Source organism: Prunus dulcis, chromosome 1 (assembly GCF_902201215.1).
Source record: "Prunus dulcis chromosome 1, ALMONDv2, whole genome shotgun sequence".
Taxonomy (NCBI): domain Eukaryota; kingdom Viridiplantae; phylum Streptophyta; class Magnoliopsida; order Rosales; family Rosaceae; genus Prunus; species Prunus dulcis.
In genome coordinates this window covers 6,562,859-6,588,137 of record NC_047650.1, presented here as the reverse complement: position 1 = coordinate 6,588,137, position 25,279 = coordinate 6,562,859, and the positions used below count along the sequence as shown (strand labels likewise).

The 25,279-nt window shown below is 36.0% G+C and overlaps 3 protein-coding genes across 3 annotated transcripts; 1 reads left to right on the top strand and 2 right to left on the bottom strand.

Moving 5' to 3' along the window:
* Positions 1-281: 281 nt before the first annotated feature.
* On the bottom strand, positions 282-1,456 carry LOC117615541 (auxin-responsive protein IAA33). The gene is made up of 2 exons (XM_034344642.1): positions 838-1,456; positions 282-583 (listed from the first exon to the last, which is right to left on the bottom strand). Exons 1-2 carry the CDS (start codon positions 1,245-1,247, stop codon positions 505-507), a joined length of 489 nt encoding a protein of 162 aa, XP_034200533.1. The 5' UTR covers positions 1,248-1,456; the 3' UTR covers positions 282-504.
* A 9,461-nt stretch (positions 1,457-10,917) lies between these two features.
* On the top strand, positions 10,918-13,660 carry LOC117613881 (probable small nuclear ribonucleoprotein F). The gene is made up of 5 exons (XM_034342490.1): positions 10,918-11,047; positions 11,648-11,735; positions 11,869-11,906; positions 12,049-12,113; positions 13,246-13,660. The coding sequence occupies exons 1-5, from the start codon at positions 11,042-11,044 to the stop codon at positions 13,319-13,321; spliced, it is 273 nt and encodes a 90-aa protein (XP_034198381.1). The 5' UTR covers positions 10,918-11,041; the 3' UTR covers positions 13,322-13,660.
* A 4,951-nt stretch (positions 13,661-18,611) lies between these two features.
* Positions 18,612-23,729, bottom strand: LOC117634483 (NADPH--cytochrome P450 reductase 2). The gene is made up of 18 exons (XM_034368619.1): positions 23,114-23,729; positions 22,921-22,980; positions 22,726-22,802; positions 22,558-22,615; positions 22,333-22,416; positions 22,155-22,191; positions 21,944-22,013; positions 21,638-21,835; positions 21,449-21,541; positions 21,090-21,315; positions 20,908-20,991; positions 20,652-20,803; positions 20,365-20,461; positions 19,981-20,130; positions 19,807-19,884; positions 19,561-19,683; positions 19,352-19,465; positions 18,612-19,094 (listed from the first exon to the last, which is right to left on the bottom strand). Exons 1-18 carry the CDS (start codon positions 23,462-23,464, stop codon positions 19,014-19,016), a joined length of 2,133 nt encoding a protein of 710 aa, XP_034224510.1. The 5' UTR covers positions 23,465-23,729; the 3' UTR covers positions 18,612-19,013.
* Positions 23,730-25,279: the final 1,550 nt, after the last annotated feature.

Here is a 25,279-nt window from a genome sequence, read left to right as displayed (position 1 = left end):
AAATTGTAGAGACCTATATTGGACAAACCCCTATTGAGGAACGTGCTTGCGTATTATGAATCTCTAACTAGTTAGCCAATTTTGTGCCATGCTGGTAATGTACCTAGAATAGATCGAACCTAGCTTCAAAAAGGAGAAAGTAGTTTCTCCTTGAAGCTAGCTTTCTATCAAACTAGTTATGTCGGTGTGTTTCTTCATGCTGGGGAAATTAAAGTGAACATACAAAACACATAGCCGGATGGAACAAGGAAGAAAATTCAAGGATGTGAGACAATCTATATGAGAAAAAGGTTTTTTATTCATAAAATTATAAGGAAATAAGTGAGCATGCTTTACATTTCATTGGGAAAAGTACATATGATTCCAAGAAGTAGCTAGCTATATATGACATTAAAATCCATGTTTCCATGACACACAAGTTTCTCGTTTATGACTTGTATATATAACTTCCTTGACTTTCTTGCCAACAGAGTCTGCAAAATGCCAAATTCCAGCATACGCTAGCTATGCATCCCTTCTTCCCCTCCTCGAATTTCCCTTGGCTGGTAGTATCCGAATTCTCTTGGCGACGCGTACAAAATCCCTATAACATCCACACGCACACATAAATAGATCATCAGAGAGAATCAAATTAAGAGCAACACAAGTAGAATATTAATAATCGGAATCATCGATTAAAGTAAATTATTGTCAAAATGTGTGATTCAAATTCGCAATCTAACTACATAATATGTCAGATAGGAAAAAATTACTCTCATATCATAACCTTAAAACTTTGTATCATTTATGAATTTGTCAAATTAAAGGCAAAAGAAAGAGAGAGTATTTAGAACTCACTTCCAATTAAGGTCACCGGCAAGAAGAAGATCCTTTTCCATGTCTTCATAAGCAATCACATGACCAGGAACAGCATTTGAAAGATCAAGGTCTTTGTCATTAACAGCCCCCACATCGCTACCATCCACGAACATTTGGCGTAGGGCCTTGGCAAGACTTTGGTAACTTGCATGCTTCTGGAGACTAATGCGCTGGCAGATAGAACGGCCTTCAAGAACGACGGTGACCGGAGGGACCATCGTGGAAACGAGATCATCATCAAGAAGTCCTGGGAAGCTGTGGAGACTAGCACCGTTAGTGTTTCTGATCAAATGAGAAGAAGGTGGAGTAATTGCACCACCAAGTTGCTGCCTCCTCTCCTGCCACCTCCTTTTCAGGGAGTCTTGTCCCTGCGGTTCAAAAGCATTCATGGTTTTAGTCGATCTCTTCACACTGTAATGATTTTATGTTTTGTGTCTCTAATATGCTTTGATACTTTTGAGAGAGAGAGAGAGAGAGAGAGAGAGAGAGAGAGAGAGAGCTAGCTTTGGAAGTGAAAAGGGTTTGGTCTTTTTGGTGGGATTTATTTTGTTGGGGAGAGAAAGGAATTCATTGAGGAAACTGATGAGAAGGGGCTTGGTGTTTGGTGGGTTTTGAAAAGAGGATGGTGTAAAACTTGGAGTGTGGGGTGTTAAATAGAAGAGTTAGGGGGGGGGGGGGAGAGAGAGAGAGAGAGAGAGAGAGAAGCACAAATGTCGGGAGTGATCAGTTCTGTTAGGTGTCTGTAACCGGGTTCAACTTGGAGAGTGCTTTCCATTGTTTTCTCAAAGCTATTTAATGGAGAAACTTTTGAGTGTTACTGTCATACCATCGTGTAATGTAAATTCACATTTTAAAAAATAGATGGATGACAAAGTTCATATATTATGGATCTAGGGTATAGTATTATAAAGAAATACATGTGTTAATATGCAAATGAAGTAATGACACCACATGATGGTGTGAGTGTCACACTAAAATAGTACTTCATTTAAAGGCACGAGGATGAATACTTCATCAATAAAATTGATGTACATATATGTGTACTATAAACTAACTATTATTACTAACCATATTATTGAATATCAAATAGTTGCAGAAATTAGAATTTAGGTGGACTTGCCTATGCAATTAGCTAGGGGAGATCTATCTTTCAAGGCAGGTCCTATAAAATTCATAAGTTCAAAATTGGGCTCCCTTTAGGTAATATATATAATCTTTATTGTTGGTCCTTATGAAACCAAACTTTATAGTTCAAAATTAATCATTATCCATGATTGAGTATAAAAGTCTTAATTCCAACAATAATCAAAATAAATAAAAGTTTCGGTTATCTAGCATTGTCTAAAATTGAATAAAAACGACAAGTGGATAATTCATTAATATTATTATATATATATATAAGTATAAATTCAATATTTAGTTTTCACTACGTGTTATAATTTATGTGAAATAGTAACACACCCACGTTGAGATGTCACGGTCACACTTCATATAACTCTTTCCATGTTCAACCACACCGTTTTGGTTTTCTACACAAAGTACCATTAATTAAGTAATAATCAATACATATTATGCGTTGAACTACTCGTAAGTATGAGCTAGAAACTCACCCCCTATTTATGTTTATCCACTTCACTTGGCACTTGCCATGAGCTCTCTCTTTGATAGGATTTATAGGAAGGGGGCAAAACCTGTTTTTTTATTAAGTAACCAAAAAAAATACAGAATTATGAAATCCAGCACAAGTGGCTACGAAAACAAACGTAGGGTGAGAAAGAGTGAGGGATGTTTGCTTGTGAAAGCAAAGGAGGGGTGTGTGCGTATGTCTCCATTCTTGCACTTTTCTTTAATATTTAATTTCTGTTTTTTGCATTTATATATGTGCACGGTAGGTGCTGTTTTTTTAATTTTTTATAAAATAATAATTGTATTGGGATGGTGATAAAAATGCGTGAAGAAAAAGCAAGCTGAAGCTGTAAAAAGACAGTAAATATATAATTAAATTACAAAATAAAATAATGCAAAAATAAACAATGGATCTTGTAAATTGAAATGCGTGGGCTTTGGTGACGACCGCGCTACGGTCGCCGAACGGCTCGCTACTTTTGACTCTCGGATGGTCGGCAGCCACGCATCAAATGGAAGTGATGTTTCTAACAAAAGACCATTATGTCCCTTATTAACTCATTTGTAAGGGTTTTTAACTGTAGAGGTGGTGTGAAATTATTATAACAATACAATCCGCACAAATATTATAGAGATAAGTAAAGTGTCGTCTCACGAAAATTGTAATTTCCTTTTAAGTACCAATTATAATTAATTCAGAAGTTTTTATTTATTTAGAAAAGATGGTATTTCATTAAACCGAAAGGAACATTACATGGTAAGAACTAGCATGTTAACGGCGGCCTCGTTAAAACCTTCCCAGAGAAACAAAATTCTGGGGTAAAAAAGAGTACCACCCATGCTATTGACTAAACAGAAGAGTCAAACAACTTATATAAAACAAACCAACCTAAACCCCAACCACAAAAACCTTAAAACAACATCCCATCAGAAGTTTATTTGAACAATTGATTAATGAGAGTGATTGATTTATTGAACCAAATTAAAACAAATATGAAAAATAGCAATTTAATTAACGGTGAAAAATCAAGTTGATAAGGCACTAGAGCATCTGATTTCACCATAACCAATTCCACTTAATTCTTGTAGCCAAATAACCCTAATTACTACCCATGTTGGCAATTGGTTTCTCCTAATTCATTCAATATCCCCCCTCGGGCTCAACCAAAAATATTCTCCATTAACAACTCATTCTCTCTCAAGCAACGAATTTAGAAAATTAAGAACCCATTAAGTTCTATGAGTACCTAAAAGAAAACTGCATGTGTCATGTTAGTCCCTCTCGGGCACTCATTCAAGACATGATATTTGTTATGAGAAGCAAACACCAAACATCTTCTCTCGGTCTCCGTTTGGATCATCAATTAAATATTAGCTAGATATTTAAAGCATTAAGAACAGTAACAAATACTCAACATGGAATAGTAATCAGAAATTAATATAACTATAAAAATTAAGTATTCATGGTTAAGCTACATCGTAGCCCTAGCAAGGAAAATTAGTTAATGAAAAAAGAAAAGATAAACAAAAAAATTATTGTCATAAAACTGATTTGGCCAATGAATTTGATCTCTTGATTCTCCACAGCAATACCTTTGTAAGCTCCAAAAGCACCGCAACAGCAAACTCTTGGCACTCGCTTTGATATTTTTGTCGGTGTCTTGAAATATGGTGAAAAAGTATATGGCATCAAGATGGTTTGGCTCTTAGGTTAAAACTTTATATTTATAGGCCAAAGGAATCCTCCATAAATAAGGAAAATATATTTGTATAGAATAATTGGGGAATAGAGGGACAATAGGAAATTAATGGAAATAATAGGAATAATGGGAAAGTCCCAATTGGAAAAGGAGAAATGAGCGGCTGAGACTCTTTTAATTTTTTTACAAGTCCAAGGATGCTCTTCTTTTATCGGCTGAGAGAAAAGGTGACGGGGCAAAGAAAGCCTAGCCATGGTAATATTGAATCTCAACATGATTAATAAAGCCTAGCCGATGCTTTAGCAAATGCTAACACTTCATTCGGCAACAACTCCTCAGTAAGCGCGAAATAGGTCTTTGCACGATTTCGGCTCCAAAATAATTGTAAATTTCTGTAACTCTATATTTTTGGCGCTAGTCACTGAGACTAGTTGTGGGTATAAATTGACATTTGTATAGATGCACTCCAGGTGTTCGATGAAATGATACAATGAGTTCTTGAGATTTCGTTAAGTTGATAATTCCACCCATTTTGATCACTTAAGCTTCTAAAATCATAATTTTAGCTCCAAACCCTTGCTATGAATAATTGCCTACACAATCCTCATTAAGCACATTAAACTAACCAATTTGCCATGAAAACAATGCAAATAGAGATAGATTATATATGCAAAATATGAATCTATTAAGAGGTCCCTAAAGTTTAACAATTTCAATTGAGTCCCGGAACTTTTTTTTAGGCAAATAGGTCATCCAACTCTCTCATCTATTCCAATTAAGTCATTCTGTTACCTTCTATCAATATGGCTGTCATTTTGGGGGTCAAAATCGTCCATATGAACTAACATATTAATAAAGTAGAATAATATAAATTGAAAATTTGAAAAAAAATTGAAAAAAATGAACCGTACTTCCTCCCACAGCCGTCCAAAGCCAACCCCAGACGCCAAGAACAGTTTCAATATATTATATGGAAGAAACATGTGCATTCAGCTATTTCAGATTTTTTCCCTCACCTTATACGAGAAGCAGTCCATTTCAGATTCCTTAGATCATCTCCAACCATGTTGAGGCTAAACTCAAATTTTCACCCTTTAAAATACAACTATTCATGTATTTTTAGGACTCAAATGGATTTTTCCTCCAACCTTGCAGACTCATAATTTGAGTTCGCAACTTTAGTAAATTGTTTAAGAATGGTTAATCCCTAATTTTTTTTTTTTATCATTAATTTTTCTTGACATTATTTTTGTTTCAACATTCATGATTTAATTTTTTGAACATTTTGATCTAAAAAAATCCAAAAATAATTTTATTTAAAGAATAAAAGAAAGTATAACAAAAAGATGGGTATTTATAAAGTTTGGGATGAGTTTTGAGGTTAGATCTAATTTAGATTAATTATAAAAATTATTTGACCATTGAATTTAAATTTCGGCCGTTGGATGTGAATTTTTCCCGTCGAGATTGCCTAAAAATAATCGTGGCCATTGATTATATATAGATGTTGGAATTAAAAATAAAATAATATGGGAAACATCAACTTTTTGGAATAGCTGTTGGTTTTTTATTTTTTATAAAAAGGATCAGGAGCTTTCAAAATGGAGCCTTGGATTCAACGGCTCTTTCATGTGCCATGACACTTGTCACAAGGAAAGGAGGTGAGTGGTCGACATCAGCCTGCAACACATGGCCTGCTTTTTTTTTTCTCCTTTCACATGGGCTACACAGCTAGCTATTGGGCTCCACATAAAAAACCAGTCCAGGCAAAACTTGGACTGGAATTCCGCCCCAAATTTGACATTTCTCAAATTTCAGAATTTTGGACTCAAAACTGAAAATTTGGGTTTTCACCCCTTGGGGTTGGAGATGGCCTTAGTACCACGTATCCGTCTGTATCCCTTGCCTTGATCGATGGCACTTGACCTCCTTCTGCAACTCAGATTCCCAAAATCATCCCATGTGTCAGCACCTACTTTGCAACCCCCCACCCCTACCATATAGAGTAAGAACCTCAAAGATATTCCCCTCGCATCATCTTCTTCTTCTCCTTTAGGTCTCTGATTCTTCCTCCCCAACTTATGGCTAACACTTCTCATCAAATGCTTTGACGCACGCAAAGCTTCAAAACCTTGACAAACAGATTCTTCACCAGAGAGTTTCTCCGAAAAGCCCTTGTGGTGGTGAGGGGTGGCTATGGTGTTGAGGGGTTGAGAAAAGCCCTTGGGATGGTGGTGATGGCTATGGTTGTGAGGAGTCGAGGAAGTAGAAGATGAAGAAAGGGTTGAGGAACTGGAAATGACATTTTTAGCCCTCATTTTGAAGGCCAAATTGACATACCATCACGGTAGGACCCAATTGGAACTACTTGTGGAGTTCATGGATGTAATTGCCTCAAAAAAAAGTTGTGGGACTCAATTGAAACTCGAGGTAAAGTTGAGGGACGTCTACAATTAAAAACCCCATTTTTAAATATTAGGTATAGCCACAATTACGGTGTGCTTAGATGAGAAAATTTAAAGCTTAAATGCTAAAATAGTCCCTATGTTTTACTTATTTGGCCAATTCAATTCTCGTGTTTTTAATTTAGCCAATTGAGTCCCTGTATTCTATTATGTTAGCCATTGTTGTCAATTCCATTAAATTAACTTTAAAAATTCATTAAAGCTTTAAAAATTAATAAAAATTAAAAAATTCAGTTTACAAATAAATAAATAAATAAAATATGAACACAAATAACAAAATTATATAAAATTATATATAAAAAGGAAACTCAACAACCTCTATGTACTTCTCTCATGCCGCCTCCACTAAGAACTAAATCAAGACTAGGCCTCCATTCTGGTTTGTTGCCATACTCACAGCAAGGAGCATCATTCTCCTCTCGCAAGTACAGATACATCCCCAAGAAAAAGCAAGGAAAGCTTAATAAATTTCAGCCCAATGGTTGGCTTGATGCCATGAAATCCTCTTCACCTCTCTAGAAGAAGCTCAATAAGGATTTCAATGTTGAGGTTGCCTGAGATGATGTTGATAATGCTTACTGCTAAAAATAAAAATAATTTTTTTTTAAAAAAAAAAGGACCCCAGTATGTATTTAAAGAGTATAGTCGATGTATTAAAAATAAAAATTAATTTATAAAAAATAAAATAAAATAAAGTAAAAAAGGACCACAGTACAGCCATCGGGCTATACTACTTATTAAAAAATAAAATAAAAAGACCCTAGTATAACTGAGCGGCTAAATGCTTTAAATTATATTTAAACAGTATAGCCAACATTCCTAAAAAATAAAATAATAAAGGACCCGCCTCGTGCCTAGGCGGCCATTTTTAAAAAAATATTATAGATGTGCAGCTATATACTAATTTAAAAATATTATTTAAAAAAAGTATAGCCGCAGTATAGCCGCTCGGCTATACTACTTATTTTTTTTATAAAAACAAAAACAAAAAAAGGACCCCAGTATAGCCGCAGTATAGCCGCTCGGCTATACTATTAATTTTAAAAAAACCGCAGTATAGCCGTATGTCATCATTTAACGGAGGCACTAATTCGTATGTTTTTGGTGAGATCACCTACGTGAAAATTTTAAAATGTTGGGTACTAATTTGAAACAACCCCCAAAGATTGGGTACTTTTATGTAGTTAACCCTAATTTTTATTTTTATTTAAACAAAGAACAAGGGAAAAATTCACATAACCCAAACTTGTTGCTCTAAATAATAAGATAAATAAAATAAAGGATTAATCATTTTATTAGTCCTTGAACTTAGACCCAATTTGTATTTGAGTCCCACAATTTCTAAAATTGTTCCCGTGGTCCTTTAACTTCAGTTTCGTTAGGACAAATGGTCATGCCGTCAATTTTGTTAACTTTTCTGTTAAATGCAAGGGCGAAATGGTATTTTTGTATTAAATTGTTTAAAATATGAATAAATTTTTAAAAAACTAAAAAAATAAAATTAAACTCTCTCTCTCTCTCTTCCCCCTCTATCCCGATTTCTACTCCCCTAAACTTGATTTTTTTTTGGTTAGTTTTTTATTTGATTTTCTTTTATTGTTATTTTAAAGATATAATTTTTTATTTATTTTTTTGTTTTAATATAAAAATATCATTTTATCCCTGCATTTAACAGAAAAAGTTAACAAAATTGACGGCATGACCATTTATCCTAACGAAACTAAAGTTGAAGGACCACGAAGACGATTTTGGAAATTGAGGGACTCAAATGCAAATCGATTCTAAATTCAGGGACTAATAAAATGAATAACCCTAAAATAAAATAAAAATAAGAAACAAAAAAACAGCAACCAAGAGAAGCCAGATGTATTGGAACTAAAATCTCCCAGTCGAATTTCCCTCTATTTGGATGGAGGAAAATAACTCGGGAATTAGCTAAAAGTCGGAAATTGAATAGGGAAAATTGATATTACATTGTTTGGAAACTTAAGCATGGAACTTATTGCAGAAAAAATAATGGAAATTTGGGATCAAGATTCCCGAGTTTATTTTCCGCCAAAAGAGGCGTCATTTCACAATTTCTATTAAACATGAATTCATTTTTAGTGTAATTTTTGTCATTAACAAAAATCGACATACCTAAAGCCAAACACTGAAATTATTAATTGCCAGAAATTTATACGATGGATATCTAAATTTCGTCATTTAAGAATTCTATGCAATTTTCAATTCCTTCATCCAAACGGAAAGTCATTGAATTGTAGGATCGGAATGTCCTGGTACCCTTATGATTTTTCAGTTAATGTGAATTAAAGTTGAATTTGGATGCTGAAGAGGTATTGTCTTTGTGTCTTGCCTTGGCCTGAGATTTTGTTGTACCACGTGAAAGTGATGAGGAGCTGCTTCTAGGTTGATAGGTTGATTCTGTCAACCCACTTCCCATTTCCCTCTCACTACAATTCTTACCAAGCAAGAGATCCTCAAAGAAGAATCCACAAAATCCCTCATTCCAACATCACTTCAATTCACACACAGAGAGGCATGAACTGAGTTCTAATTCAGATTAGTAAAAGGTGAAGGCGAAGTTGAAGCTTCCACAACCACAATGTTTCCCAACAATGTCAGCGTCATTGCCTCCCCCACCATCGTGGACGTAGCACCACCCAACAACTCTAAATGATGCATCTTCCCACGATGACACGACAATCGCATGTTCGAAAGGCTGACGCAACTCTAAGACAAGGCAAGCGGTCCGACTCGTCCTCTACCACTGGCTTGCGCTATCGAGATGAGTAAACATTTAGAGCCAAGTTGAACAACGAGCGTGCAATTTGTTTTTCCTTATTTTAACTTGTTACCCAAAACAGCCAATTTCCTTAGGTTTTAAAAAAAGGGTAAACTGGTGAAATGCCCCTTGAACTTGTACCTAACTTTCAATTGACCCCCTATCCTTTTTTCCTTAGAAAATTGAGGATATGAATTATTTTTTCTCGCCTATGTCCCCATTGCCGTCTAAATCCTCAACATTTCATCCAATTTGCCATTAAATATGAGGACAAAATGGTTATTTTGTATGTTAAAAATAAATAGATATTGAAAATGGAAATAAATCTCTCTCTCTCTCTCTCTGTGTGCAGGGTAGGTTAAGGGCTCGCTTATGGGTTCTACGAGTGGGGGATGGGAGCAAGGGTCTGTTGCCACCAAGGAGGGAGAGAATAGGGAGAAGAAATCAGAAGGGGGGAAGGGCTAGGGGAATGGATCTTGGGTGGCGATGGGGGTGGTTGTATGGTGGCATTGGGCTTGGGGGAGGTCTGGGTAGAGAGAAAAATAGAGGGTGAGAGAGGGAGCTAAGCAAGAGAGAGAGAGAGAGAGAGAGAGAGAGAGAGAGAGAGAGAGAGAGAGAGAGAGAGAGAGAGAGATCAGAGAGTAGGGTGGGGGAAATGGAAGGGGAAGGAAGGGAGGGAGAGGATGAGGATGATGGGGGAGACGGAAAGGTAATGAGGCTTGGGTTATGCATGTAGGGGGGATGGGTTGTGGGCTGGGTTATGGGTTCTAAGACCATCTCCAACCATTGGGGTGCAAACCTAAATTTTCAGTTTTGAGCCCAAAATTCTTCTCCAACCCATGTATTTTTGGGGGTGGAAATTTGAGGTGGAATTCCAGTCCAAGTTTTGCCTGGACTAGTAATTTGTGTATAGCCCAAAGCTTTGTTTCGCAACCCATGTGAAGAGGAAAAATAGGTGGGCCCCGCATGACAGCAAAGCTGTCTAGCCAGCAGCCCTTTTGCACAACACATGGCAGCTTCATGAGAGAAAGATGTTGGAATCCAACGGTTGAAAAAAGCTGGGTGATTTTTTTATTATTGCAAAAGCTGGGTTCTACTTGTTTTTATTTTTAAGTGATATTCTATTATGCTTTGGAATTTTAATTTTTTTAAGTTAAAATGTTCACAAAATTAAATCACGAATGTTGAAACAAAAATAATGTCAAGAAAAATTAGCAATAAAAAAAAATTATGGGTTAATAATTCTTAAACAATTTAGTAAAGTTGTGGACTCAAATTATGAGTCTGCAAGGTTCAAGGAAAAAAAAATTTGTTGGGTGGGAGTTGGAGGTTTAAACGACAGGGGGACATTGGCGTTAAAAAAAAAAAAATCATTTAATTGATTTCTATAAAATAAAATTAAAAACAAAAAAAGGATAAGGAGGGTCAATTAAAAATTAAGTACAAGTCCATGTGCATTTCACTAGTTTACCCTTTAAAAAAACCCACGTGCCCTACACATCGACTCCTAGAAAGAAAGAAAGAAATTCCTAGCTCAAATTGTAAAAACCCTAAAACCCTCTTTCTCCTCTGCTCCACTGAAGCTCTCGTCTCTGCCTCTCTCGCCAATGGCTGTGAGTAATTTCTTTTGTAGATATGTTTCTCCCTCGCATATTCGTATTCGTAAATTATTATGTATGTTGTACTGGGAATATTTTTCTGGTCTTTATCAAAATGGTTTCAAAATTTTCCAGTCTCTAAAATTATAGGATTTCTTTGAGAGTTTTTAGATGCTTAATGCAAGATTTTTGGAAGGTGGTTCTTTGCAACCAAATATTGCTCCTTTAGAGATTTATTATCTGGGATAATTTTGGGTTTTCTAGTATAACATGTGGTTTGCCAGGATTCTGAGCTGCTAGCTAAATGGTATGTGGGAAACATGGAAGTATGTGTATTTGTATTAATTGTATGATGTTTTGGTTTTTAATGGGAGATTATAAATATGGTCGCTTCTTACAAGCGTAGAACAATGTTGAACTAGGGAAAGAAAAAAAAAAGCACAAGAATTTTTGTTGCAATAGGATCTTGCCACGTATTTGATTAGTGCAGTTGATTAATAATCTGAACATTAAGCTGTACAAAATATGTTTTTTGTCCTTTTATATTTAAATTCAGTTGTTGAACATAATGTCATGCTCTGGATCTTGATACTTTTGTTGTTTTGTAAAATGCAGACAATACCAGTTAACCCAAAACCTTTCTTGAACAATCTGACTGGAAAGACTGTCATCGTGAAACTTAAATGGGGAATGGAGTACAAAGGTATACTGCTTACGTTTTCTGGAAAAGTATTTTATCATTGTGGCATAGTTTTCTTTCGCTTCCTCATGCAATTTAACTCTATTTAGCATGTGCTTGATTATTTCTAATTCTGTTTGATAATGCATTCTTTCAGGTTTTCTTGTCTCAGTAGATTCCTATATGAACTTGCAGGTACTCCTTAAAATTTCAACTCTTTTTGTTTACACATTTTAAATGCGTATTCTTTTTGCTTCTTTTTTCCCCTTTCTTTCTATGTGAGACTAGAAATCTGAAGCTGGTAGCAATGTTTAATAATATGAAATCTTATGCATAGTTGGCAAACACTGAAGAATATATCGATGGACAATCCACTGGGAATCTTGGAGAGATATTGATCAGGTGAGCTCAGTTTAATTCTTTGACCTTCTTAACTGTGTTCTTCCCTAGAAATCTAATGTTTGAATGTGCCTTGTATTTTTCTTACTGTTCATTTTCTTCTAGTTTTTTACCATCGAGAATAAAATTAAAATTCTAGGAAAAGCATATATCTCAAGTAGTATAATTTATAGAGACCATATATGACATAAGTGGATTTGAAGTTTCTGTTCGGTGTGGTCAACAATGTATTAGAGGTTGTCTAGTTTATCGTGATTCATGTCTGCATTGAACAGGTAGTATTAGTAGGCATATGAACCTCCCTCTCTCCCTGCTCCAACCCTCTTCATGTACAACATAGTACTTAATGCCCAGTGCCATTTTTACCCATCGTGTACCTCTGCTTTGCATATTATACAGACTGTATTGAAGTCATCTTTGTGAGCAAGTGTGCTTTGTTTTCTTATACCCTGCTGGTCAAATTTAGAGGTGTGAATTGTAGATGTAAGCCAAGATAAGGAAAGGTATATTGAGATAATTCTCAACACCCTTGATGAAGAAAGTTGAACCCATAGGATGAACATAGATAATGCAAAGGAACAATGTGAATTTAATAAGAGCAAGGAAGGTTGAGGACCATAGATATACATCGGAGTTAACCATAGTCCTCAAAAGGTGCAATAGTATGTAGCATTTTCTTCTGCTAAAACAGTAATATGTGGCAGGCGCCACTTTTATGGTCTGGTACTATAGAAGCCTAAAATTTATGGATGTTGAAGTGCTATTAGTCAATTCCTTGGTGCTCTCGCATTTTGCATGCCTTGTGTTTACTTTTTAGCCTGTGATATGGCTGTGTAATGTATAGCTGCAAATGAACTAAATATAGGATACATAAGAACTACTCCTTGAAGGATGTAATACTCGAACTAATATATTCTGTCTTATGGAAGAATTCTAGTCTCCCTTTTTACCAGATAGAATTTTACTAGTGAGTTTGGTAACAAACAGTTGAACATAGTAGATTATTCAAGTTCTAAATTTTCCTCTAGTCAATACAATCTGTTTCCTCCCTGAAGCTATGGATATTTTTACATCAACCTTCCACATAATTCGTTTTCCAATGAGTTAAAAAGTCTTTTCATCTTTCCCTCTGCAGATGCAACAATGTTCTCTATCTTCGTGGGGTGCCAGAGGATGAAGAAATTGAAGAAGCTGAACAGTTACAGGACTGAGATGTGGACTTTGGAGCAGTAGTCTTGCTAATGGACGGAACGAAACGCAAGTACTAGAAACTCTTGAACAAAAAAGAAGTTCAGTAATCAGTTTTTCTCTACTTCTGTTGCTTTTTTATTTTAACCTGGAGTGGTTAGGATGTATTTGTATTGTGTGTAGAGGTAGATATCGTTGGATGTTCAATTGACATGCCCGTGTCATTTAAAAGGGCCCTAGCTGATAAATGGTTTTCTAAACTTAAATGAGCTCCAGTTTGTCGCTGTACAAGAATCATTCTGTTTTCATGTTACAAAACCATGATTTGAAATGGAACCTTTTTAGTTATTCACTGCACCAAATTTGAAGCATTTCATCATTTGGATGTTCATTGTAGCATTTCTGTAGATGGCATAATTTACTCTCTTTATTTTGGAGATATGACGAAGTTTTGCAGGATCTTCATTTTTGGTTTTGTTAACTGTATGTATGAACTTATTTTATTACAACAATTTTACAATTGTATGCAGTTAGGACCGCCTAACTAACCCATGTAGCCTGCAATCTAGAGAATGTCTAAGAAGCCTGGATTTGTGAGATTTTTCTAGTATTTTTGTATACAATTTTCTCTTCACATAAATATTTGATTTCTGTTGTAGCTGCCCATATGTGATTCATTTATCTTCTACTCTAATGGTACTTTTTGTCAGTACTTTGTTCTTGTTCGAACCTAGGCCACCATTATGGTAACATGACTGATGCAAATGCAAATCCAATTCTTCTGGATTAGAGAAGGCAAGAAAGAAAGCGATAAATAATCATCATTTTGCTCTTAATGTAGATCAAGCATAAATTCAATCACTCTTTCGCTAATCTGCTCAAATCCATGACACAAGCAAAATTCAATAAACAAACAATGAAATGGGATCCCCTTTATGAAGGCCATGTATATATGTTTTTTTTAAAAATGTATACATGTCTACATTAACAATTTAGAATGACAATTTTATCCAACCACAGTTTACTTTGCATTGATAATTTATAGGTACAATTGAAAAACTAAATAAAGTTTGTTTCCAATTCTTTTTTTTCTTTTTTTAAATGGGGGGAATTAACCCCTAAACACACAAAAACTAAATGACAAGTTCTAGGAACTCTTAACAAATCATTATCAAAGGTTTACAATTCTTGCACAAATCAAATATGAAAAAGGAAATAAAATATTTTTTTGTAGCTACTTTTTCAGTATTACCAAACATAAGTGGGAAATAAATCTTCTTTTTCTCATCCCATAAAAATATAAATGGAGATTGATTTCCCATCAAATCTTTTCCGTGGACCAATAGAGCCCATTAATTTTAGTTTCAACAGTTTTTTTTTTAAAGTCATGAATTGGATGAATGGGAAGTATTTAGTTGGTTTCTATGTATATGGGCAGTATTTAGTTGTTCATATGAGTGGGACTTGCATACATGTCGGCCAGCCCCTTTTACACCAAACACTTTAAACTTTAAATTTTAAAGCATCATCCTCATTCATCACTTCAACTTGCTCTCAAAACTCAAGAGTTTAACACTCAACTTGCTCTCAAAACTCAAGAGTTTAACACTCATCTGCCCTTCCTATTGTATTTAGTGTTTCTTGACTTTGGTGCTCATGATTGAATGCCCTTGAGTTCTCAACCACGAAAAATTACAGGTTGATCTCATAGAAACGTCAGACTGAGGACCCAACAAACATGAGAAAAATAAAATGTCACAATCTATGTCCACTCTCTGCTCCAATTTCTATCAGAGAAATGATTCCCGGTTTATGAGTGGTTGTAACTGTTAATGAAAGATCGGCCTCACATCCCATCGCATCTTGTCAACAGCTAACAACCACCCATGCACCTGTTGACGTGAGTCTCCTAATTAATCAAGGAAGTGAGTCTCCTAATTAATCAAGGAGATTTACTTTCTTGATTAATTAAGGAATTTACTTTCCTAGTTTTTTATATAAGTGATAAATCATTGTACAATTAGGAGATATTTTCCTAATTCTTTACTGTATCTAATTCTTTGTAAGACCCTTATGTAAACTCCTATATATACCTCCTTATGGAGAAGAATAAAACTCAACCTAATACATTCAAACCATATTCATATTTTAGCATGGTATCAGAGCCTAGTTCTCTTGTGATCTGTGCTTGCCTTCTTCTTGAAATTTAAGTGCTCTTCTCCCCTCCTCTTCAAGGGGGGAGTGAAAATGATATGTTTATTGACGTATCCCCATTACCTTGACGTATTCCCATGAAGATACTGCATATCTCTTTACTCTGATGACCCCTTCTCTTCAGGAGGAGATGGGGAGTGAAGAGAAGTTGTTTTATCTCTATGGGGAGTGAAGAGAAGTTGTTTTATCTCTAAACCCTTATCTCAAATTTCTCATATTCAAATCCAAAACCCTAAATCAAATTCCTCATATTTGTCCCCAAATCCAAATCCCTAAACACATACCCTCAAATCTTATACACATACCTCTTAAATCCAATTCCTACATCAAATTTCTCACATCACCTTCCTCACCTACTCATATCACATCTTCCTTCCACTGTGATATCAGGAACCTATACGATTCTCCATTTTATTGCAAACTCACAGAAGCATGCGGTCAATCCTGCTGACCTGACTACCCAGACTCATGCTTCTATCACCACCACCAAATGTTCTACTTTTCATACGTCTTCCAAGACCAGATATTGCATATGCTGTGAGTGTGGTTAGTCAATTTCTGCATTCGCCCTGTGTTTCTCATAGGAATGCAGTTGATCAGATCTTAAGATACTTAAAGTCAACCCTTGAGAAAGGATTAATGTTCTCAAAAAATGGAGATCTTGAAGTTGTTGGACACACAGATGCTGATTGGGCTGGTTTCATTATAGATAGACGCTATACTTCAGGTTACTTTACATTTGTGGGAGGTAACCTAGTCACTTGGCGGAGTGAAAAGCAAAATGTGGTTTCTCGGTCTAGTGCAGAAGCAAAGTATCGAGGAATGACTCACGGAGTTTATGAATTATTGTGGATCAGAAGACTCTTGATAGAATTGGGCTTCAAGCCAAAAAAGCCAATGGAGTTGCATTGTGACAACAAGTCAGCTATCGATATTACCCATAATCCAATTCAACATGATCGAACCAAACATGTTGAGGTGAATAGACATTTTATCAAAGAAAAAATTGAGAAAAAGATTATCAGCCTACCATTCTTAAAATCAGAATATCAACTGGCAGATATCTTAACCAAAGCTGTTTGTGGAAGAGTATTTCATGACTCACTTACCAAGTTGGGCATTAGTGACATATATGCATCAACTTGAGGAGGAGTGTTGACTTAAGTCTCCTAATTAATCAAGGAGATTTACTTCCTTGATTAATTAAGGGATTTACTTTCCTATTTTTTATATAAGTGCTAAATCATTGTATAATTATGAGATACTTTCCTAATTCTTTACTGTATCTAATTCCTTGTAAGACCCTCATGTAAACTCCTATATATACCTCCTTATGAAGAAGAATAAAACTCAACCTAATACATTCAAACCATATTCATATTTTAACAACCCTCGTATAAATCAAACATTACCACCCTGTCACCCTGAAACTTATGCTAAAGCTAACTGCAATGCAAAGATACCCTCATGTACATTGTCCACGTAAAAATGACAATTGATAAGCGTCACTACTTATGTGGTACCTGAATTTGCTGATTTTTTTTTTTTCTTTTGGTGGTGGTAAGATATACTTGCAGGTAAAGACTAAAAGGTGAAGTACTTTGTGGTTGAGATTCTTGCTTACCTAACCCCCCCTTCAATTTATGTTCTTGTTTGTTCAAAGAAAAAAATCAGCAAGGGTGGGAAACTGTCAACACCACATCTGGGCCAGGGTTTGCTTTTATTTAGTTGCTTTAGTCGTTCAAACTGCTAAACTTTTCTGTTTTTTATAATAACAATTTTGGCAGCCTGAATTTTATGATTTTTTTAATACAAACAATAGGATATTACAATATACTTTTATAATATGCCAATACATCAATAACAAAATTACACCAAAATTTATCAACTCGTTACAAATATATATGATCATCGTTATTCATGTGAGTCAAACATGAAATCTACTCTAGTCCAAGAGCTAGTTCGTCTGAATCATATGCTCATTAAGTAATTTGTCCAAACTTCCTGCATTTTAGGTATTGCATTCATTTTTCATTATAGTTAAAGATTTGGACAGCTCATTTCAGACGTAGAGAAGTTTACAGTTCTTTTAAAAAATTTGGCCGGAAGAGACTTTAAAGTTTGTTTGCTTGGAAATAACTTGATCTGAAAGAAGATGACAAAGCCGAAGCAAGCCAAATTATTGAGATCAAATTGTTTTTTAATATAACGAGATCATTTCTTAGACGTTGGCAGATTGTGTGGAAGTATAAATTATAATGCATCAGCAGCTATCTGAGATTTGTTTTTTCTTTTAGTTCTTAAATTAGTGATCGTTGATTGTCAGTGGTACTTATTAAAACTGAACTAAAATCTCGTTATGTATTTGTTGCGTTTATTTAAAAAGAGAAGTATCATTAAATTAATAGCTCGTTAGTTTGAGAACTATAACTTTAACACTGAGTTCTCATTTATTTATTTATTTATTGTCTGGGGCAACTTCTTATTTCTTACCAAACCTATCAATTGATGTGTTCAAGCTTTGCTCGGCTATGTGACTATGTCAATTTGGTTAGTCGTGTTTTAAAATCATTTGACTTTGTTTATATATATATGGTGGCGCTTATGAATGCTTGTTAATTACTCAACGTTTTAATTCCATGTCGGTTTCGAGTTAGGTTGAAAAAAAAACTTTACTAATTTAGACTTTTCAATTTGGGTTGGTGTTCGGGAAGAAGTTTTAAGTTTGAATCTTTCACCCCCACTTATTTTTCGTCCAATAATACTTTATGTTCTCAAGACATGAGGACAAATACACACAATTATAATGGTATGTTTACTAATCCGTAATCGGATTTGGAGAAATTGAGGATAAATAGACATAATTATAAGCATTTTTATTAATCATGATGAATTTAATTGAAGAAGAATTGGATTAAGGAGTAAGAATCTGAATTCCCATTGAAATGTTTACTATACTAACTAGATTAAAGTTGGTTCTTTTTTTGTCTCCTTTTTCACAGTAGTCTACATTTCCATATCTATGTCCATATTTGCCCCCAACCAATTGTGGGGTTAATTTGACAACTGGTAGCAGCAATAGCAGCTGAATAAAGGAGATTAAAACATGGTACTTGTCACTTGAGATACCAAACTTCAACTACATTGATCCATCTAGCACAATTACAGATGGGAAAGAAACCACATTTGTCTGTCATTTGAACCTTCTTGTAGGTTCATACATTACAAGGAAAATTAAGAGCTCATAAACTAATTCCTAATTATTATATATATAATATGTATATAAATAAATTACACGAACCAAAAAATCCTTCATATGGGTAGGGTAAAAAGAATCGCAGAACCAACTGCTATAATCACAACACCAGCAATTTTCCTTCTGAGGCATCCGAAATGAGCATCCTTGTTTAACCGAACTTAGCCTCGGCACATAAATATTTTATAGGGGTATAGCTGTAACTTCCCTTCTTTCTCAAGGTGAAAGGCTGCATAGAGAAACTATTACCACACATCACGCAGATACCTGCCACTCATTTGCAGATTTTTCACCATGCTCTCGGCTTTGGAGCTGTCCAGAGATCCCTGAAATTCAAAATCACCCAACTTTAGTTTACATGATCCAGCAGATTTCACCGCACTTGTGAAATTACAATCCCGGCAAGTTAAAGAGTTCCAGGCACTGCATGAAATAGCAGTCCTGCATCCACAGATTTCATTTTTATCTTTTCTACCTTATTTTTTCTTTGTAATCACAAGATTTCACCTTCATAACTGGTAGGTGACAATTGCAACCACATTTATCAAATTAATAATTCTAATATCCAGGCTTATTCACATACCTGCTCCTGCACTATTGTGTGAAGAGTCCGGTGGACATCCCTGGCCATGCCCTTAGCATCACCACAAACATAAATATAAGCTCCCTGAGATAGCATGTTCCAGATGTCTGAGGCCTGAACACAAACCAAAACATGTCGTTAATTTCTCAAATTAACCAAAAATAATGTCAGGACTGAAGGTCAGTAGTCGATGAGAGAAGGCGCCAAACCTTCTGCGTCATTTTATGCTGCACATATTCCTTGGTGGGTCCCTGGCGTGAGAATGCAACCACTAGCTCAGAAAGTGCACCAGTTTCTAAGAAGTTGTTCAGCTCATCTTCGTAAATGTAATCCTGCAATGTTATGAGTATATCAATTATCAAATACCACAATTACATTACACAAGCAAAGCAACACAGCATGCACCAAGAGTCACCCACCACAACCATAATAGATTTTTCCTAGGGCACACTTACCGTTTTACTATTTCTACATCCAAAGAACAATGTGGAAGGTCCCAGTTCCGCTCCAGCTTCTATAAGAGCTAATCTTTCCTGAAAGAGTAAATCCATAATTACTTATAGTCTTCTAGGATATTGAGACTTATAAAGAGTGCAAAATGAATGAAAATCAAATCATCCAATAAATACCTGCAGGAAACCCCTGAAAGGAGCCAATCCAGTCCCAGGACCAATCATGATAATGGGTACTTTAGTGTCAGTAGGAAGTCTGAAGTTTGACTGCCGAACAAAAATGGGTGCCCAACTAGGATCATCGCTCTTCTCCAAAGGCACAGAATTCTGCAAAGGGATTAAAGAAAAAAAGAATTTACATCAGTTCAAAATTATAAGAAACACAAGAAAGCTCCATTCACTATAAAATTGTGCTGATATTTAAAATCAATAGCATTTATAGTAGTTTATTAATAGACAGGAAAACATCATTCACTATTTTTTAGCACAATATGTATCAGTAAACAAATTGTTACGCTCTTCTTGACCAACAAGATTGCAAACAGAAAACATGTAAATTACCTTCATCCAGGTTGAACACACTCCTTTGTGAATCCTTCCTGTTGGTGTCTTCTCATAAACTAATGCACAGGTTACGTGAATCCTAGAAGACGCCATCCTGTTGAATATATTTGTAAAAAGTACATGGTCAGTGGTCACAAATATGTTAAATAGGACATGAGACAAAAATATAACTACAGAAAGAGAGATAAAAAAGGCCACTATATATCTTATAGCATTTGCCTAGTAAAACTCTTATGATTTATGAACTCAATTTCCAGTTTAAGGAAAAAGAAAAAAACATTTACCTTGGGGATGATGAGATTGAATAGTATCTGGGCTGCAATCGTGGGGCGACTGCTGCAAAGAAGACACCAAGTGGGGGCTTGGCTGATATATATTCAGCCATGACCTCAAGAAGGCTTCTCTGACTTGCAACCACCCATTGTGCATATTCATCCTGCACACATTTACAAGAAAAAGTTCAACACACTGACAAACATCTAAGAATAAGATATTAGTGAAGTAATATTAACACAAGGTACTTAGTACAGATTTTACTACCTTTCCAGCAGGTGATGCAAGATGTCTTAATCGGTCTGCTTCAGTTGGGTCAGATGCATGAGCTGCTAAAGCGAGTAAGGCAGACTGGAAAAAAACCAAGGACCCAAAGTCGCATAAGTTTTCATCAGAAAAATGTGAACCAACCAACACTAAAAAGGAAATAATTGGGGGTAAAAGCAAACCTTTTTGGGAGAACTTAAAAGATCAGCATATCGAGTTAGTGCTGTTCTTAGTGTGCACGGTGGGAAAGGAGGTGCCAAGGAGCTTCCACTAAGTGGTGTGCCATCCTCCTTATCAGTGTGTATCGAGAAATATGTTTCTGGCGACAAGCCCAACAAGCTTAGCGCCTCTTCCACAATTTCAGGAAGATTCTCACAGTAGACACCAACATGATCCCCAGTCTCGTATCTGAGAAAGAAAAACGAGACAAGAATGTATTAAGCACCATGTGGTCATTTTACTTTCCACTTTCTTTTAAAACGTAAGAGAGCTTCCATTCTCAGAAGACAATGAAAACAATTTCCTTGGCAAAGCAACTTACGTAAGTCCAGTGCCAGCAATATCAAATTCGAGATGGGTGCAAGAACGGTCAGATGCAGGAGTATGAAGTTCCTTCCTCACAGCCACATTAGCTCTTCATGCAGCAAAAAGAAATGTCAAATAACATTTATGGGAAAAGTACAGAACAAGCTGCAATCTTCGAACCTTAAATAGGTTTTTTTTCCCTCACCTGCATGGATGTTGAGCATCAATGACAGCATGACCATTTGCATTATTCCAGCTCTTATTCTCTACTGATGCATCTGCAGAATCTTCAATTACAACTCGATACTCCAACACAGCAGCAGTGTAAGGGGTAGAAATTGGTGTCATTGCATCATCCTCATCTCGAAGCAACTGATCCAACTCAGGCCAAACAGACTCTCGCCTAGAAGAGCATCAGTCAATGTAGAAATGTATGAGAATTTAAGAAATAACTGATGAATGGTTATTCTCTCAAGCTATTAACTCAAATGGCTATCAAACTTCTCAGTACCATGCACTGAAGTCATCCTCAATGCATTGATCATCATCTCCGAGACCCACTGGAACAAGTCGCTTCGCACCTGAAAATGGTAACATTTTTGTTAGCTAAAGTAACATCCTGGCAACGTGAATCATCTCAAAATCCACAAGGTCCCACTCCAACATGACTTCCATCAGAAAGGAAAAAAGTCAACAAAAAATAAAAGAAAGATGGTGCATACCCTGCTCAGTGAGGACATCATCAACAACCACAGCAACCTGATTAACAACAGGAAAAATTATATACAAATCAAACACGATCCAACAGGAAACCAGAGAATTTATAAGTAAAAGTCAAGCTCCAAAAGCTAGAGTGACATGAAAAAATAATTTACTTGTAAACTAAAGTTCATTCCAAACCTTGTTGAAATGCTCATACTGCCTGTTTCCAAGGCCGAACACTCCGTAATGAAGCGTCTGAAGCCACTCTCCTCTCTCATTACCCTATAACCATCATCACAATTCGCACATTAAAAAAATATAATAAATAATAATAATAATTCAGATTTCGATCTAAATTATGGCGCACCATAATAACAATACCAGAAAAAATATATTAACGAAATTTCCAAAAACAAAATTTACCTCCGTAAACCACTTGTAAAACCTGGCAGCATTATCGGTTGGCTCACCATCGCCATATCTGCATCCACCACCAATCAAACATGTTATATATGAAACCAAAAAATTAAAAAATCAATAAATCAATCAACTTTTTTCAATAAAAAGTTTCTAGTTGAATTTTAAACTTACGTGGCCAAGAAGAAAAATGCCAAGCTTTCCTTCTTCAATTTCTCCTCATATGCTTCGTCATCAGCAGCATAATCGTCCTACCATGTAAACAACACCATCCAATTCATCATCCCAAATATATTTAATAAATAAATAAATAAACCAATTGCAACATAGCAAAAAAAAACCATAAACTAAAATGAAAAGCAAGCATACCAAATCAACAACTTTGAATGTGACCTTCTCGTATCGAGCTTTTCCTTCCTCGGCCAAAGCCTGCATTTTGAATCAAACCAAACGTTGAGACAAAAATAAACACCAACATCCAACAAGTAAAACCAAGCCATGAAACGAGCTAACAAAGCAAAGATATTGATTGAAATTGAAGTGTTCTGATGTAAAACCAGACCTTCGCGAAGCCTTCGGCGGTACCGGTCTGGGTGCCGAAGAAGATGGTGACCTTCTTGGTCCCGTCGTCGACCTCCGGCTCAGACGTCACGATCACGGGCGCGGGAGGCTGAATGACTCGCGGCTTCGGAGGGGCCGACGATCGCCGCCAAATCAAAACGACGACGCAGCCGATTAGGACAGCAATGGAGGTGGTCAAGATCATGACGAACTCGCGGTTCTCGAGCATGACGGAGGTGACCTGGGCGCCGGATAAGTCGGCGGAGGCGTTGCTGGGGTCCATTTTGCCCTTGATGATCGCCGCCATCAGATCCAATGGCGAGATTTTCATGGAGCTGGAGGAGGAATCCATCTGAGCACAGAAGGTGGTGGTTCCAAGGAGGCGGCGGTGTGTCCCGGAATCCGGTGGCGGGAAAAGATAGTGTGTAGGGGAGAGTAGCCGGATTCCGGTGGCCGAAGGGTCACCGTAAGAGCTGTAGAGACTGTAGCGAACTGTAGTGGGGAAAATTCAAGAGGGAAATGTGTGGTGTGGTGGTTGGGGTAGTTGAAGAGAGAGGAAGAAAGAGAGAGAAGTTTTCTGAAGGGAGAGGGAGGGAAGGGGGGGCTTATAATTGTGTTGGGGGAAGATGAAATGGGGCGTGCGTGTGAGGGTGTGACTGAACCAAACGCCTACCAAACCAGACTGGTCAAACCCACCTAACACGAACATATTTTGGGCTTAACCATGGTTAATCAACACCCCAATAATATCACCTTCTCCTTCCCCTTCCTCCCTTCCTCCCTTCCTCCCTTCCTCCCTTCCTTCCTTCCATGGTAAAAACAAATACGGAAAATGCTAGTTACATTCCCTCTTGTATTTTCCATTCATTTTATGTCCCGTGTATTCACACCCATTAAAGCACTCTAGCACTGAAGTAGCATTGGCTGTCTTTGGAAATTTTTTTCCCTCCACTTAGAAAAACATTTAATCCCCTTTTTTAGACTAAATTACCCCTATTTAATTTTCAAATATCAATTTTTATTAATAAGTTTGAATATAAAAGTAAAGGATATTATTGAAAAACCAATAAATTTGCATTCCTAATACTTCATAAACCAAACATGGAAACAATAGAAAGTCTATTTTCTTATTTTCATTCCTACCAAGTTGATTCAGCGAACCAAACAACCCCTAAATAAATAAAAGGAAAAGAAAAGACGAAAGGTAGATAACATTCCTGAAATAATCATAAACTAAAATGAGTGGATAAATTTTCAACAACAATGATATGTTTTTTGATGTTGCGCTTTCTAAAACAACATGCTCTATCCTGTCTTTTTCTTAGTGGGGAATACGTGTTAATTATAAACTAGTAGTAGATGCCCTCGTCTGTATTGTGCCCTTTTTTTTTCTTTTTTTTTTTTGGGAAAGAAAACATGTTATGCGTATTATATATTATGTATAATTTTTTTATGAGAATAAGTTTAGGGGAGGGGATACTCCATCTCAGTGTCAGGGCATACTAAGGCCTCTTTGAGGACTTACAGAGGGAATTTTAGCCTATTTTTTTGTTTTTACAGATTACCTACTAAGAGGGATTGTCGACGATGGGACCCGAACCTAGGCCTTGATAGTGAAAAGAACGATTCTTACCAACTCTCATTGACATATATAAATATTCAATTGTGCCACGATAAAAATGTGTATGTTTTGCATTGAAAAAAAAAATACTCTTTGTAGTTGTTCTTATTTTTTGGTATAATATTTGTATTGATTTTTTTTTGGAATACAAGTGGTAGTATAAACTACAAGGGGTGAGTGGTTTCTCTCACACACACACACTATCAAAATACTATTGGGATTTAAACATGAAATCACTGGTCTGTAAGTCAATGTCATTTTTCACTAGACTAAACCTCGTTGATTATAGGACTTGTAAAAGCGGAGGCACATGCAAAAGCTTGAGATGATCCTGATCTCAGAGTCTTTTTTTAAGTTTTTACATAATTTGAACAAGTCGGGTTTATATTAAATTATTTGAATTACGACTGATTAATTCTTTCAAGTTAGGATTAGCATTTTCTTAATCATTGTGCGTAACAACATTGTATAAGAGCCATTCTAGCGGAAGGGCCCAGCCCGAGGCGAGGGGAAAAAAAAAATGGCGTTCCACCGTGTAGCCCAAAC